General features: G+C 39.1%; 1 protein-coding gene across 1 annotated transcript; it reads left to right on the top strand.

The window, feature by feature from the left end:
• The first annotated feature begins 3,991 nt into the window (after positions 1-3,991).
• Positions 3,992-13,665, top strand: TSPAN19 (tetraspanin 19). Its single transcript, XM_075728038.1, has 8 exons — positions 3,992-4,057; positions 4,143-4,215; positions 5,283-5,413; positions 6,719-6,793; positions 8,374-8,484; positions 10,956-11,117; positions 12,428-12,511; positions 13,630-13,665. The coding sequence occupies exons 1-8, from the start codon at positions 3,992-3,994 to the stop codon at positions 13,663-13,665; spliced, it is 738 nt and encodes a 245-aa protein (XP_075584153.1).
• Positions 13,666-18,251: the final 4,586 nt, after the last annotated feature.

Raw genomic sequence — 18,251 nt, 5'->3', positions numbered from 1 at the left:
ATGGTTTAGTCTAGTCTACCCTTGATTGGTTTAGGTGGGCTTGGTAGTGTAGGTTAATGGTTGGACTGGATGATCTTAAAGGTCTTTTCCAACCTAGACGATTCTATGATTCTATGATTCTAGCCCTAATAGCTGCAGACAAAAGAAAAAAAAAGTTTTAAACATTAAATACATAATAACAATTACAAAATAAAACTAGGAACCCAGAAAGCACTCGATGAAGTTGTAATGATACAGAGAAAGTGGTGAGAAAATGTCCTAACCCACGGAAGTACAAGACTTGTAGATGGATCCAGGCAGGAGGGGAAGGGGTCCCTTGCCGTCCCCCCCTTCCTCTGCAACCCGCACCCCTCTCCTCACCTCTATCCCCAATTAGGGGCCCCGGGAGGCGGCCCAGACCCTCTCCATCAGAGGCAGCGAACAGCTCCTCGTCCCTCGCCGGCTCCTGGAGCAGGGGAAGCAACACGCTGAGCGCTTCTCTGCCGTGAAGGCGCGAAGCAGTTCCTCCCTAGGAGAAACTACACCTCCCAGAAGGCATCGCGGCGGGGAGGCTGCCCGCCCACCACCACTTCCCGGAAGGACAGCGGAGCCGCCCATTTGCATGCTGGGAGCTGTAGTCCGCCCCTCAGGGCACCCATAGCCCTCCGCTCTCCGCGACCCATTCCGTGTAGCAGCTACTCACTTCTCGTTCAGCCGAGCTCCTACCGGAGCCCCCGCCTTCTTGGCCGCCTCCGGAGACCGCCTGCCCCTCCGTCCTGAAATCCCGCAGCCCTCAACCGCCCCCGGCCAGGCCCTCCGCGGGGACGGCGAGAGCTCCGCCACCGCGCTGTTAAACCGGGAGCGTCTCCACGGCAACGGGAAGCAGCGGCTCGGAAGGCGAGCGGGAGGATCCAAACTTGGCAAGCGGCTGCCGTTTCGCGCCCGGCGGGGCGGCTGGCGGCGCCTCTCGGAAGGCCGCTGGGCCGCGATCGTCGGCGTGCGACGAAGACACCTCAAAACCCTTTTCTTCGTGGTTTGGGTTTGTTTGTTTGCTTTTGTTTCTTTTGTTTTTTTAAGTCGTGGACTGAAATTTAGTTTTCAGAATACATTTGGTTCAGCAATTATTCGGGAGGGGAAAAAAAAAAAAAATAAAAGCAAACTTCCTGTTTCCAAGAGAACTCCAGAGGCATGAAAAATGAAAATGCGCCAGATACCCTGGCTGCCTGCACACGTTGGGGCCCAGTCATGGCCTCTCACCAGCCGTGGGGCAGAGGGACGCTGGGCTCCGCGGTGGTCAGCTTGGCCAGGCCGGAGGGGCTCAGGGGGACCGGCAGCTCACAAAAAATAGTAGTTAAAGAAAGAAAGAGAAAGGCACATACAAGTTATTTGAGAGCTGGGGAGAATGTCCAGTCGAAGAATTAAAGACTCCGCACAATTCAGTCTAGCAAAGTTGATACGGGGCAGGGATGGTGCAGAGAATGTAATTGTAGCGTATAAGGGTATTTATAGGGAATTCATCTGTTGCTAAAGTCTGATTAGGAATACCAAGGTGCAAAGACAGGTGTAATAGAACAGTAAGAACTGAAAGATAAAGATAGGTTTTACTTAGAAAATGAGCACTTTTGTGAGCAATGGGAAGGATCTGCCAAGGACAGTAGGGCTTTTTCCCATCTCTTACCATCTTTAAAATGAACTGAGTACCTTTCTGAAAGACTTATGGATGTTAACCACAAAACACTGCATTCAAGGGCAACTGTTTACCATTTTCTCACCAATGTTACGGATGAGTAAGACATTTAAATCTTAAAACAATGGAAACGCATCCATTTGATAACCACCCTGCGATGTCTCATACTTTACAGAAGCATGGAACCAGTGAACTTTTCAACATGGTCAAGTCTTCAAACACTGAGTTGAATGTGCGCTTGATATTTGTTTTGTAATGCAAGTTACACTGTGATCATGGTGACTGAAGACCACTGGCACCGTGCCATGCATTTGGCAAACAACTTTGCTAATAAAAAAGACGTTTCTGTAGGCCTGTCGCCTGTAAACAGGAAGTCAGGGCCGATCAACAGAAGAAAACTTCTCTGTTGTAAGGATGTGGTTAAGTTGGACTTGAGGAAGAAACATATCACTATGAGACTATGCTCATTATGGTAGGACGGAAATATTCAGAGCTGGTACAGATCTTCTTGTGCAGTAACAATGTAATGTAAAATGTACATCATTTTATAAAGTTAAGATTTCTATTTTTCAGATAAATAATTTAAGATAAACAATTATTATTATTAAAATGGCTCAAAATAAAGCATTGAAACCGCATAGTTATTACAACAGAACTATTGCAGATGCCAGTTTTCAAGTGAAATATGTAACCGTTCAGATTTTTTTACTAGAACAATGCATTGCACCAATGTTTTAATACATTGTGGTTTTGAAAATTCTGATGAAGTTTAATTATTCTTAAAAGTAGTGGATCTTCTTCAGGGAAAGTGCAGAACCAGTTATCTAATGCAGTCCAGAAGTTTGCATGGTGCATTATTGACCCAAATTCACTGCAGAGGTAGTTTGAGAAGCTTATCGCTTTCTTCATTCTGCAATTCAGCAACAGAAGTTTTATAATCCAGGCAATGAGGATCTTGACAGGGCAGGCAAAGCTTGTGCTTGCTGAATCTTTTTTTCTAATCAACAAATTTGATACATATGTAACATATGTTTTGTATGTAAAATAAGTTGTTAACACAAGATATTTTTTGTCTGCGGAAGCTTCATTTTTTTTTTTTTTTACTGTTTTACAAATAACAGAAGACATAACTTCATGTTGTAATCAATCTGTAGTAATTCTGACAGAAAACAAGAACAATTCCTTTCAAACAAATCCCTTTGCATTGGAAAATACTTTCTGAAGAGTATGGCTATGCTGGTTTTGTTCACGCATCTGTGGATGTTTGGGTGCCTGCCTGCTTTACACATAAGAAGTGTCGGACAACTGCAGTCAGCTGCCTTTGCAGAAACCATCTCCTGACACCGCTCTTGGACTCCTTTCAGCTTGTACCACCAAGCCAGGCAGACCAAAATGCCAGAGTATGTTTACAGAAGAGGCGAGACAGGTGAAAGGGCACATGAGATGGGGGACAAATGTATGAGTTTCTGTTGAGGTTTGCAAGCATTTGCAAGGGCGATACAGCTGGTACTCAGGTTCTAATGCACATTTTGTGTGTATTTCATGGGCAGTTGCTATGGACAGGGTCTCCGCTTGCCCTTCCATTGACTGAGTGCCCACTTGCTATTGATGACCAATGAAGTGCATCTCTTAATTTAGTTTCATTTGAAAGTTCAGCTTTTCACATCCTGTTACATTCCACAGCAACAAATGGAGGAAAAAAGTAAGTGGGAGTGACTGGGAGATTCACTTCAAAAGTGTAAAGCATACTCCAGAGTTTAGTACAAGACAGGTAGTAGCACTGTTCAACGACTCTCATGGCTTTGCTAGAACTGTGTGCTGGATTGCACTGAAATCATTAGGCTGTATCTGCTACTTTCAACAAAAATTGAATCAGGTCGTGTAGACAAAGGAGGATTTATCTCTTTACTATGGTTCTCCCTCTTCATTTCAGCTGGTATCCTTAATAATTAGTAAACTAAATGTATTGAAGAATATAAGGACAAGTGTATGCCAGGCTATGTAACTTTTGCCATCTCTGCAATATAAATCTTCCTACGTACATGCTGCCTCCAAATGTCTTTAGTAGTTAAGAAAAAAAAGCTAAGAAAAGAAATACATATGTGCAATATAAAATTAGAGGCAATTGAGACCAGACACCATCCTGATGCTTCTGCTGTTGCCACTGTTTTTTGTTCAATGTATCAGGTGACTGTTTAAATTTATAAAACATTATCTAAAGAAAATAAATCCCATTGTAATTGATAGGTTTAGTTATATCTGTTTCATATTGAATGGACTGTATGATTATATTTTCAGCTGTGATTCAAAACTAAAAACTGAAAGATGAAAATAAGAGATAAAGTTCTAGTACAGAAGTACTACTTAAATGTCTTCAATGGAATTTTCTTGGTAAAAATTCTGTTTTATTATTTATCAGCTTCAAATTATTTTTTAAAAAATGTTTTGAATTAAAACAATAATCCTTTTTTTCCAGGCTGGAGGTCTTATGCTTTTGACATTTGGCCTGTGGCTTTTCTTTGACAGAAACAATTTATTCAGTGTGTTATGTGAGTATAAATGGAATTGTTCTTTTGTTTCAGATGATTGCAAGATAAATCAACAGAAACAGCTATAGAATCTTTTTTTTCACAAGGTGGCAGTATTGGATTGAAGTGCATAGGTTATTTTTTTCTGTTGTGTATATTTTCCATCATTAGACAGTATGATTATCAAAATAGGGGAAAATACATATCAATATATCTACAATTTGTATATTATTATAATTTATATAATTTATTTATTTCTCTTGGTGTACAGCTTATAGATGAATCACTGAAATATAAATCAGCTCTACTGATCTTTTCTTTATATAAATTACCAGACTGCATTTGGCCTGCATTTGACAAGATTATAGATCCTTTAGGTGGGTATTTGGCTGGAGTGAACACAAGTTGGAGCTTGGGCCTCTCCATATAGATATTCCTTTTTCCCAGAGTGTCTATCAAATTGTTTCACAGAGAAGTAAGTTTTGGGTCACATAACAACATCTGTGCTCTTAAAGAGTTGTCTGCCTTGGCTGCACCAAGGAGCATCAGTTCCCGACTGCTGAGATGGGAATCATCCAATACAGTAATTCTGGGATGAAGCATTTGAGATGGAAGTAATGAAAACCCCTGCCACTTTCCATATCTGTGCAAAAATGGTTAAAGTGGAAAGGGGAAAGTGGCCAGTCACAAAGAGGGAGGATAGCATTGAATCTGAGTCTGGATTTAATGAGAACTGTATCTATGTCCATGTAGGATTTGTACATGTGCTACTAATTTTTGGCAAACAAAAATTCTGTAAACTTGTAATTGTTCTCTGATTTCATTGTGAGTGGTTCACATTGTTCAATTGAGTATGTTCTGTTTACATCTCATATGTTGTTACCATCCTCTGAATTTATGAAAATATATCTTTTTCTTTCTGTGACTGTTGATAGCATAAGTAATAATAGTACCCTTTTATCATTCTACTATTTCCATCCTTTCAGTAATGGCATTGCAAAGCTTTCGTTATTTTTCTGGAATAAGTTTTGTAAGTGGAAGTCTCAAAAAAAAAAGAAAAGTGACAGTATAAATGCACTGTGTTACAGTTTCTTCAGGTGAGAAGCAACTAGTGGCATATATTTCTTGTATGTTACTTGGAATTGGATCTGTTATTACTTTTACATCAGCCATGGGATTCCTTGGAAGTGTTAAGGAAATCAAACGTCTACTAGTTACAGCAAGTGTAAATCAGACTTCAACTTTCTCGTAAAATGAAAAGGAGTTTTGTGTGCATGAAAACTGTAATCCTGTCTTGATGTTGTGATTTCCACATACAGTGCTTAACAAATCTGCTGATAGAAAGACAATTTTAGATAAAGTCGTGGCTCAAATGAAATCTGAATAAAACTGAAGATTCTTCCATATCACTGCATGAATGTTTTCAATGACAAAACACTTGCAGTTTGATGCAGCAAAGATTTTAACCGCTGTATTTATTAACTTAGAAGTTCCAAAATTAATTTAGTATTGAAATTATGCAGAGTAACTATATCTCATTTTGTGCTCAAATGCTTAGTATGTGCTGAAGAAATAAAGAAAAGCCTGCCACAAAATATTGCAGGTTGAACGCACAAGTAGCTACAATATGGCTACAATATCGAAATGGAGAGTGTGATTAAAAAGCTGTTACCTATGTAGACCTACCTGGATACTCCATATTTATATACCATTCCTGCTTTTTAAGGGAAGAACACTTTGATTTCTGAAAAATTACACTGTAACTATACATTCTTATGGTCACTTTGATTACATTTTTTTCTTTTACCTTTTGTTTACTGTCACCCTTTTTGAGCAATCTGTTTTAGACTATGTGAAGGCTGATGCAGAGAACTCTTCTACTGATTCATTTGTTAAGCACTACAAATATCAGCTGGCACAGGAGTGAGAGGAGCTCAGGTGCTATAACCAGAAATATTGTTCTTCCTTCCTTCCTGCTACTGCCCTAGGCATGTAGTGTTTGCCTCACAATATATTAGGTGATGAAAGAGAAAGAAGTGTCTGTTTTCAAACTTCCATGGAAGTATCTAATATGACAAAATCTAGATACTGTGGTTGAAAATTTGGTCTCACTGAAAATGAACAAAATGAACTATCTTTTTGTTTTGCTTGTGCATCTTATAGCTCAAAGGAGTCCTTGACTAGGCATGAGACTTAGGTACCATGATAATTCAAACAAGAAATAATGAAATAAGAGCTTTATTCAGTCAAGCACAGCTGCTTAACAACAGCTTTTGTTCTTCACTTCCAAGAAAGTCATGGCTTTGTCTTTAAGCCCAAAACAGTCAGTTGTGCTTTGCCTGAAGCCTGCCTCTTAGACTGTGATGTCACTTTCTGAGGGTTTCCAGGAAAAAATATTTCTTATTTTTGTTGGAATGACTCTAAATAATAGTCATGAAGGATTATGCATGAGCTTCTGGAATTTTTTATTACATTGCTCTCTTGTTCAATATTATGTTTATACATAATTTAGGGTTTTTTTCAGTGTGTGAGTTTTCAGATCCTGGTGTTTGTTACTCAGAGGTCAATGTTGGTGCTGATATTTGTGAAGAAAGAAGAGGTATGTAAATAAATTATGTGAGACTGCTGATAATTTCAAAATAGTTTCTTGCAATTAATTAAAAAAATTCTAATAGTCAGTTCTCACTGTATGCTGTATCACCATTTGTTTGAACTTGAGTATTCTGCATGTCGACCAGGCATAGCAGAAGATGTGGAAAACTTAATTTGAGGAATTCAGCATGGTTCAATAGTTGTAATGGAGAGTGCATGGAAATATATTTCCACTTCCTCCTCTGCAACAAAACGTACTCTTCCTGTTCAGGAAAGTGGAAACAACAGCGTAAAGGACAGCTTTATTCCTTTTTCTGGGATGACCCAGAAAGTCCCTCTTTCCTGGATGGACATCAGCAGAGGTGGAAGAAAGCATTAGATGCTAACCTGTGTCTGCTAGCAGGTAGTAAGGGTAGTCTGCTGTGCAATTGATAGTAGGAGTCATTGGTATTATGGCATGCAAAGTATGCTAATGAATTACTCATTTTATTGTTTGACCCTGTATTTTAGGTCCAAGTAGAGGTCTAATATAAGGAATATGTATCTTTGCTTTTAACAACAGGAAGCAAGGTACACCACAAATAAATTAGTTTTACTCCATCAAAGTGAATCTGTATCATCAAGATTTCTTCATTAAAGGTTAATTTATAATGATGGAGTCCTCCCTGTTTTGTATGATGGGTTTACATATTGAAAGATTTGAAATGTCGGGAATGATGCATTCTGGAGTCACCTATTTGTGCTAGGAAAATTGGCTGAAAGATTGCAGTTAAATTTATTTTATATAACTGTAATTGCACTTGATCTCAACCTTAACTAAATATTGCTAAAGTATAATAAATGATGGTAACATCGTCACTCACTGTGCCTGTGCAAGCTTTTGAATTTTGTTTTTAGGATGGCTGTAGTAAGGGGAATGAGTTGGAGAAGCCTCATTTTTTTCTTGTTTTGTAATGAAACCTTTCAGTGGCCTAGGAGTTCTTTTCTGCCTGTCTTCCCTGCTACACTCTCTGTAATCACACTGTTTGTGATCAGCTTGTCCTCTTCAAGGTGTGGAAGATGTATTTTAACAGTCTCTGCAAAGATGCCTAATCTAAGGCCAACATGAGCTGCTAACTCCTCTAACCCAAAGCAATACGTGTCCTGGCCAGATTGTATGGTGCTCACACAAGTTTGTATCACTTTGGTTGTAGAATCAATTTTGGGTTTGTGCTTGTTATTATATGGTGCTGTGCTTATTAAAAATACATATGAGAGGTAGGAGTTAGTATTTCATGACAGATCAGGTGCATCTAAACTATGTTCCCTGGCTCTTCTGGTTCCATTTGGGCTAATCACCTTGTGCCTTCTTGTGCTATGTATGTGATTTGGGTCACTTTATTTATCTTCCCCTTTTGCTTTCAACTTTCCCATTAGTGCAATGGCTATGACATGTCTTAGATCATATTTAGCAACTTGATTAGAATGCTGCTGCTTGCAAGTTACCCTTGAAGAAACCTGAATATCAATAAAAGTTCAAGGATTGTACTATCCAACTATACTTTTATCAATATGCATATACTAAATGCTATAAATATTTGTGAACAGGTCCACCATCAGTGGAACAACAGAACTGATGAAGTTATTTCTGAATACGGCAATGAGAGTCTGGCTGAGCAGGAACCCATGTGGAACATTCTGAATGCTGTGCAGCACAATGTAAGAAAAAAAACCCACAAAATATCACCACCAAAAATACTGCATCAATCAAAAAATGTTTATACCAATCAGAACTTAGTTTAAAAAAACAACTCCTTCAGTAAAGGATTAGTTTTTCAAGATCCGCTGCTAATATCTGATGTGGGTGGGCAGATTTCTTGCTGTTATATGGATTATTGTGGATGAGATTAGGCTTTTGAAGGACTTGTCAATGTATGTAGGAGCAGACAGTACTGGTCACTGAAGTCTACTGCAGCTGAAAAAAGCAACGGGTTTCCTAATGTCTCTGACAGTGCTAGATATCATGAAACACTTGGTCTGCTTAGGTCTCAAGACTGACCTGAACTATGGACAAGCAGAGATGCTATGAGATCAAAGCAGAGCTCTTACTGTGAGACCATTCGAATAGGTATTGCACTGAGACTCTCACAGAAATAATGCTTAAAGCCTCAAATGAGCTTGCAAATCAATACTTTCAGCACACATACTTAATTATTAATCATCATAATTTTCGTGGCCTGGCAGCATGTAATTTGTTTCCTTTTTCAGAAAAGTCCTTTAAAGCGTTTGTATGGGATCAATTATTTTGGAAGTTGTTAGCAATGGTTTTGACCAGTGGCCCTTCAAATTAATTCTGCATCATGAGCTTTTAATTACAAACACTACAGCTTAACAGTTTAATATGGTTTTAATATGCTTCTGTAGACCAGCTGTGGGTCCCTTAGTATGACTTCTTGCAGAGGCGAGTTCTATATTCTTGACAAATGTTGAAGATAATTTATGATTCCAGATAACTCACAAAGCATATATGTCTAGATTCAAGATTACAAATGCATTTGTAATATATATTTAAAATCTGTTCTTTGAAAATCTGGTCTTCTCTCATTGCATTAATGATTTCTCTAGTGATTAATGGTGACCTCATTATGTCAATGGTGCGGCTAGACTATATGCTGGTATACTTGAGCTCAGTTTCATTGAACAGTTGTGGGAGCACAGATTTCAGCAAAGCTACCTACCCACCACCTACTCCAGTGGGCATGTTTAAATTGTGGCATATCTCAAAGTCCTGTGGATATTTTGCTGTTGGTACCTAAGCCAGATAAAATTATATTAAAATTATATTAAATCTGCAAAGGTGAACTGTAGTCACACTTTTGAATGAAAACTGCAATCCCCGAGTCTTGTGTTACATGCTTCCAGCTCTTTCCAATATCATCGTCATCTGCTGTGAGAAAAATAAAAAGCCTAAGATCATGGATAGTATTAGAGAAGAACTAGATTTTTATATATTTGTGGTAAAATTTAATGTACTGCTTAAAGCTGATGATTTTTTTAACTGAACTTATAGGGTTGTTGAAATTGAATTTTTTTACAGAGAAAAGACAGTTTTGGCTAATTTATCTAATTTTTCAAAATTAAGAAGCCGTATATTGTGGATTGACTCTTAAAAACACCAAAATAAGATGTTTTTGTTTAGCATCTCTAAGCCAAAAAATGGCAAACTTTTTGTCCCCCACAAAAAAAAACCACAACAAAACCAACCATTTCTGAAGTTTCATCCTCATTCAGAATGAAAAACTGCTTGAATTTCCTACATGACAAGAATTCTGTTCTCTAAGCTCTTTGATGGCTTGATTTGCTTTTGTGTTACTGATATTGAAATAGATTATTGGGAAGAGCTAGCTGACAATCCATTTGAACAGGCCAGAGTATTTGCTTTGTGCTTTGAGTTTGAGCTATGTGTTCACAAGAGATCAATTGCTGCTAAAACACAAGTTGGAATAGGGAGACTTTCTAAAGATCTCCTCTTGCTAAGAGCAGAGAGTTTTTGCAAATACAACATTAGAAGTGACAAAGAAATAACTAAAAAAGTTTTCAAAATCTGGTCCTTATTTAAGTTCCTAGACCAGAGTAAAACAGTGTCTGTGTTTTTAATTTTATTTATTAAAATATGTTTTATAAAATCTGTTCCCATTTACTGCATTCTTTATGAAACAACATTCATTATATTGTTTCCAATAATGTGTTGTTTTCTTTCTTCTTTTTGTTGTGCTTCACAGAGAGCACATCCTTAATATAGCTTACTGCTTACACACAATTTCTACACTGAATTTACTTTGGAAGGTTAAGGGGGATAGTCAAAATGTTTTGCTTTAATTTGGGTTTGTAATTTTTTTTTTTCCTATTTACACATGTTCTAGAATAATTTAGAGTCTAAAAGAAAGTTCCTTTCAAAAGTATATTTTAATATCATATGCTTCTGTACTATCCAGTGCATATCATGGGAAATTATACATATACAAGGGCAAAATATCCCCTGCAGAAACCTCTCTCTACTGAATACAGAGGGGAACTAGCTAGCTAATTTAATCAACTAAATCAAATAGCTAGCACTGGTTGGGGTGAAAATTCCTCTGTGTAACAGCCTTTATAGGTGTCAGTTACAAGTTACAGGATTTCTATTCTAGATGGAATGCTGTGGAAGAGACAATGTCACACAGTGGGAAAGGAATAAAACCAAGGAAAATAGTACTCAAAACCCATGTTCATGCATAAAATCTAGTCTGAAGAAATGGTTTTGTGATGTCCCAAGGGATTCAACGTACAGTATGATAAGAAATAAAAAACTTGTCTTGAAGAATGTAAATTTTTCTAGTAAATCGTCTTTGGAAAAAATACACAAAATGTGTTTTCCACTGAGACTTGGCTTACAAATGCCAAAGTATTAATAATATTCACTGTTTTGTCCTTGGTCACTCTGAAGTGACCTTTTACTCATTAGGTGTCAGTCATGTAGGCAGTTCTAAATTAAGGATATTTCAAGAAAACAGGAGTTGTGAATATCACAGATCAATATCACAGGGACATTTAGTTGTGGTTTAAGAAGTAGTAAGCATTTGGCATTCAAAAATCCATGCTGTAAATCAATGTTGACAATGGAAAGTAACAGTATATAAAAAGTATACAGTACATTTTCCACTACTAATTACTATTCATTACTTACAGAATGTCAGCAATGTCTCCACCTGTTTGTATTATCTGTTTCCATAGCATCTTCAATACTTTACAGGATAAGAGGAATGAGCAAGGCATTGATATATGAAATGTGTTTCCCGAGATCAGTTCATGTTAGCATTTACATGTCTTAATATCAAAGGACCAGTTTGCATAGGACCATCAGATTTTGTCACCTGATAATAGAAAACTGGAGCAAAGCAATACATATTATGCTCTTCTATAAACCCTCCAGTGTTAATAGGACTATCCAATGAGAACAAAAATTCAATGGGCAAAGGTTATTTCTTGACAATGCAGGACAGTAAATAACAGAAAGGATGTTGTCAATAGCATGTGGTATTGTCTTCCTTCCCTGATTGGTTTGGAATTGTTCCCTGTTTCTACAAACCCTTGTAATTATTAAAAGATCACTTCAAAATATAGAAAGCATTTATTTATATGTTTTATTATATTTATAGCTATTTTAAGCTATGTAATTTAAAATTTCTTTTAAAAAGCAATATAATAAGAATAGACTGTAATCTGGAAAATATGCACATCCATTTCAGGATGCATAATGTATGAGAATCAGTGAAGACTTGAAAATATTCCTTCAAGCATTTACTTGTAAGGTGGTGTCTCAGTTATACTCACACAAAAGCAAATTCCCTTTTGATTAAGTCACAAGCTCTGTATTTCCATACAAAAGTATCAGATTTACTTCAGAACAATCTGTTTAGTTCAGATAGTTTTCAAAACGTTATAGCTAGCTCTCTGCAATACACATTAGTGATGTATTTGATTTCTGGCAAGTAAATATCAGGACCCATCATAACATGCAGAAAGTTCTATATATTTTAAAAGTATGTTCTTATAAAGATGCAATATGAATTCAAAAGTTGAAATTATTTTTCTTGAAATCTGTTCATTTGCACCTGCTTAGGGATGTGAAGAATATTTAAATATATGGTTTGAAAACAATGTTTTGATCTTAACTGCAATTACTATCAGCCTGCTAATTACACAGGTAAGAGTACTTTTAAGCAAAAAATCGCAAAATATTGATATTCTGCTGGTGGAAAAAATCAATTCAGTGCCATTTGGCTTTGGCATACTTTCCAAAATTTTGTAAAGCTTTCCATCAATTTCAATTAGAAGTAAGGTCAAGCAATGTTTACCAACAAACTCCCATATATTCAAGCACCATCACAGATGTTGGTGTCCAAAGTTTGTTGAGTGAAATGTTTGACCTGACTTGTGAAAGCAAACAGCATTGCAAAGACAGGAAGCAGTTAAAGAGAATGTAAAATCTGTGGAGCAAAAGACCTCTTTTGTCCTCTATTTGTACAGAACCTAGTTGATGAATATGCTAAATCAAACAATACAAAATCATGAACCCACTCCCCCCACATATCTGTGAGACAATTTTATTGGGTAAAAAGGAATAAAGCTTTCAATATCAAAACAAAATCATATGAATAATGGCAACAAGAATTGATTGTTCACTCCACAGATGCCCTGAAGGTTGAGTACCATCAAGGAGGCAGAAGGATTTTTGGTAATATCTAAAATCATGAGGTTGAAAAATGAGATTAGTTCATTTTTACTCAGAGAATTAAAAGTATGACCTATTTTACCTCTTCCATATGTAGTACCTTCCCATAGAGGTATGTAATAAAAACATTCTGGCTATGGAGTGGGCCAGTTCAGTAATGAAAATGTTTCTTATTTATTCACACCTAATCCTCACTAGCTCAGTATGCAAGTGTCTCATGATCTTCATTGTACTATCATTGACACTGTCTTGTCAGGTGGGAAAGAGCTGTTATCCCCATTCAAGAGGTTAAGACCAAGATTCATGTGGCACTGAAACACTTAATGTTTAACTGAATTATGTGCCACTTGAAATCAATTTCAGGATACTTCTGTGGATGTGGGCCCAAGTGACTTGCTGGAGGTCACAGCGAGCCTGTGGCAGAGCAGAGAATTCAGCTTGTGTCTTCAGGCACGTCATGATTTTTATATCCTTTATATCCTTCTGTGTTGTCATTCACAGGAGCTAGGTTAACGGTCAGATTGACTCCGTCATGAGCGAGTATCAACACCTGCTTTCTTGTTTTTAACTCACCTTTTTTCCTTCCTCAGATATTTTTGACCACACTAACTGGTCAGCTATTTTAAAACATCAAAAAGAATAATATTTGGCCAAATGAATAATAAGCTCTTCTGAGCATTGCTGCAGTGCAAGAGTTATCTGATCCCTGCCTGTGACAATCAATGAAATTACTTCCACAAAAATTTGTATCTGGCTTTACATATTGCAATCACTAGGATATAAACATTTGGTCTTTAATATGTTTGTTTATTGTTCATGGCTATGGATATGGCAGTATGCTACAAAATTCTGTGTGTTAAAGTCTGGAGTACTATGCCATTTACTAGCTGGTTAATAAAACTTCCTGATAAGCAGAATATTAGTTTCCTGAGTCTCCGGAACAACTTGTTCAGTGTTGTAAATAGCACTGTATAGTATACCGCACTTTGAAACAGAAGGAACCCTTTATCAGGTTCAGTTGAGAAACACATTGACTAAACCTCACTGATATTTCTTTAGACCTTTACCTTTCCTTCCAGTCCTTCTCTGTTTTGTCCTTTTCTGTTGTGCAATTTAATCTCCAAAGATTTTACTGAGTCTTATAAATATTGGACTCTCATCAGCCCTTTTCCAAAAAGTGTTGTAGTAGACATCTTTCATTCCTGCTGAATGGCTTTTACCATTCATTTAATCAAATGGCTTCAGTGGTTTAGGTGGAGTAAGCTTGAAACCCTAAAACATTCTTTATCCTCTGAGCAGTGAGGTGACCTGGAATATCTTGAGGAAAACAGAGGAAGGTGATATTACAAGTGTAGGTGGTAGCATTGTTAATTATTTTTTCTCTAAAACTTTTGATTTCAGTAATCCATTTTCTAATGCTTATAAATTTGGTAACTACTACTTATTTAGTCTAAAAAATTTGCATTTCAAATGCCTGCCACAGGCTGAATTTCTTATAAACTTCAAATAAAAGAAATGTGTCAATTCATAGGTGAACATCATGCTTGGAACAGAATCTGAATTCCAAACTTGTGGTTTTTGTTCTGCCACCAGCAAAAATCTAAGGAACACAGCAATGAAGTCTCTCATCCCATTCAAAGGTTTATCTGCATAAAAAATGGCTGATACCTGCTACCTTGATGTCTGTGATGGTTTAAGAGGTTTTATTTTGTTATTGATGTAATTCAGTCTGAGAATACAATCTGAGGAGGATACTAAATAATAATAAATAAACAATATTTTTTTCGGTAATCATTTTGCAATTTAGAGAGTACTTCAGAAACTTAAGATCAAGAATTTGAACTAAGAGAAGCATTCAATATTACAAGCTGGAGAGGTGGGCCTGTGTGAACCTCATGAGGTTCAACAAGGCCAAGTGCAAGGTCCTGCACCTGGGACAGGGCAACCCCCAATATCAATACAGGCTGGGGGATGAAGGCATTGAGAGCAGCCCTGCGCAGAAGGACTTGGGGGTACTGGTGGGTGAAAAGCTGGACATGAGCCGGCAATGTGCGCTTGCAGCCCAGAAAGCCAACCGAATCCTGGGCTGCATCAAAAGCAGCGTGGCCAGCAGGTTGAGGGAGGGGATTCTGCCCCTCTGCTCTGCTCTGGTGAGATCTCACCTGGAGCGCTGCGTCCAGCTCTGGGGCCCTCAGCACAAGACGGACATGGACCTGTTGGAGCGGGTCCAGAGGAGGGCCACCAAAATGATCCGAGGGCTGGAGCACCTCTGCTACGAGGCCAGGCTGAGAGAGTTGGGGTTGTTCAGCCTGGAGGAGAAAAGGCTGCGAGAAGACCTTATTGCGACCTTCCAGTACTTAAAGGGGGCCTATAGGAAAGATGGGGAGAATCTTTTTAGCAAGGCCTGTTGTGACAGGACAAGGAATAATGGATTTAAACTAAAGAGGAATAGATTTAGACTAGACATAAGAAAGAAATTTTTTACAATGAGGGTGGTGAAGCACTGGAACAGGTTGCCCAAAGAGGTGGTAGAGGCCCAATCCCTGGCAACATTCAAGGTCAGGTTGGACGGGGCTCTGAGCAACCTGCTCTAGTTAAAGCTGTCCCTGCTCACTGCAGGGGTTTGGGCTAGATGACCTCTAAAGGTCCCTTCCAACCAAAAGCATTCTATGATTCTAAGAATCTGAATTTTAGTTCATAAATATCATTCTAAAATACAAAGATAACCTAACAACTGTAACAAACATTACATTTAAAAATCCCAACAATCTGGTAAAATAACAGAAGCTACTTTTTCATTAGAAAGTAGATCCATTTCACTGAATAGGTCTGTGATGCAGAGCAGGATATAACAACTGTTTTTCACTTACCTTTTTCCATGCATCTAATTAATATTCAACATGAAAACTAAATACAGAACCATAGAACATACAGTAATATAGGTTCAAATGGTCATCTGGGAACTACATATTCCAGTCCCCTGCTCAAAGCAGTTCCACTTAGATCAGGTTTTTCAAGGCTGTGTCCAGGTGAGTGTTGAATACCTCCAGGGATGGAGAGTCCACAGTCTCTGGGCAACCTGTTCCAGTGTTTGACCACCCTCACAGGGAGAATCTTTTTGCTTACATCTGACTGGAACTTCCTGTGTCACAGCTTGTGCCCTATGCCTCTTGAACTATCACTGTGCACCTCTGAGAAGAGCTGGCTCCATCATAGAATCATAGAATCATAGAATCGTTTAGGTTGGAAAAGACCTTTAAGATCATCCAGTCCAACCATTAACCTAACATTACCAAGTCCACCACTAAACCAGTTAAGGGTATAGTAGGAATTTCATGTTTCCTGGCTTGGTGGCTGGATTATTTATAATGGAAGTAAAAACTAGGAATCGTTAAGGTTGGAAAGGATCTCTAAGATCATCAGTCCAGTCATCAACCCAACACCACCATGCCCACTAAACCATGTCCCAGAGTGCCACATCTACCTGTTTTTTGAACACTTCCAGGGATGGTGACTCCACCACCTCTCTGGGCAGCCTCTTCCAATGCTTGACTACCCTTTCCATGAAGAAATTTTTCCTAATATCCAATCTAAACCTCCCCTGGCGCAGCTTGAGCCCATTTCCTCTTGTCCTATCGCTAACTACTTGGGAGAAGAGACCAACACCTTTTAGGTAGCTGTAGAGAGCGATAAGGTCTCCCCTCAGCCTCCAGGCTAAACAACCCCAGTTCCCTCAGCCGCTCCTCATAAGACCTGTGTTCTAGACCCTTCACCAGCTTTGTTGCCCTTCTCTGGACACGCTCCAGCACCTCAATGTCTTTCTTGTATTGAGGGGCCCAAAACTGGACACAGTATTCGAGGTGCAGCCTCACCAGCACCGAGTACAGGGGGACAATCACCTCCCTGCTCCTGCTGGCCACACTATTCCTGATACAAGCCAGGATGCTGTTGGCCTTCTTGGCCACCTGGGCACACTGCTGGCTCATGTTCAGCCGGCTGCCAACCAGCACACCCAGGTCCTTTTCGGCCAGGCAGCTTTCCAGCCACTCTTCCCCAAGCCTGTAGTGTTGCATGGGGTTGTTGTGACCGAAGTGCAGGATCCAGCACTTGGCCTTGTTAAACCTCATGCAGTTGACCTCGGCCCATCGGTCCAGCCTGTCCAGGTCCCTCTGCAGGGCCTTCCTACCATCGAGCAGATAGACACTCCCACCCTTTTCCACTCCTTCTCAATATGTAGTTGAAGCCAGCATTAAGATCTCCCCTTAGGCTTCTCTTTTCCAAGCAGAGCAAACCCAGTTCTCTCAGCCTCTCCTCCTGTGTCCATGTGCTCTGGACTGCTAACGATTTTGGGGTTCCTCTGCTGGAACTGCTGCAGTATGCCAATGTCTTTCTAGTACTGGGGATGCAGTGCTTGAGATATGGTCTCACAAGAGAAGAAAAATCATTTCCCTTGGCCTGCTGACTGCACACCTGATAATAGAGCCCAGGATGCAGCTGGCCTTCTCTGCTGTGAGGGCCCACTGCTGAATCATGTTCAATTTGTTTTCTAGCAGGAGCCTCAGGTACTTTCTGCAAGTGTGCTTTGTCCCCATTTGGCCCACATGCAACCCATACTGCTGCATGGGGTTATTTCATCCCAGATGTCTTTACTGAATGTCATGAGTTCCCTGTCAGCGCATTTCTCCATCTTGTCAAGGTCCCTCTGAAGAGCAGCTCTGTCCTCCAGGTTATTGACTGTTCTTCCTCTAAGTTACTATCATTTGCAGAGGTGCTGAAGGTGCAGTTCATCCCATCATTCAGGTCATTAACAGAATTGCCCGTAGTCTTGATCCTTGAGGGGTGACATAATTAACCAGCCACCACCTCAGCTTTATACTGCTGATCACAATCATTTGAGCCAATTTTCCTCCCAATAGTCCTCTTATCCTGTCCATGTATCACCACTTCGTCTATAAAGATATTGTGGGAGCCCATGCCAAAGGCCTCGTTAAGGTACCTAGTGGTCATTACTCTTTCAACTCCTACTAAGCCAATCATCTCATCATAGAAGGTAATCAAGCATGGTCAGACATGATTTGCCCTTGGCAAACCAAACTAGCTGTTTCCAATGACTGGAGTTCTTCATGTGCTTGGAAAGAGTTGCCAGGAGGATTTGTCCGATAATATTCCAAAAGTGTAAGGTGAGGCTGATCACCCTGTAGTTCTCCATACC

The sequence above is a fragment of the Pelecanus crispus genome, chromosome 1, assembly GCF_030463565.1.
Source record: "Pelecanus crispus isolate bPelCri1 chromosome 1, bPelCri1.pri, whole genome shotgun sequence".
Taxonomy (NCBI): Eukaryota; Metazoa; Chordata; class Aves; order Pelecaniformes; family Pelecanidae; genus Pelecanus; species Pelecanus crispus.
This window is presented reverse-complemented; position numbering and strand designations above follow the sequence as displayed.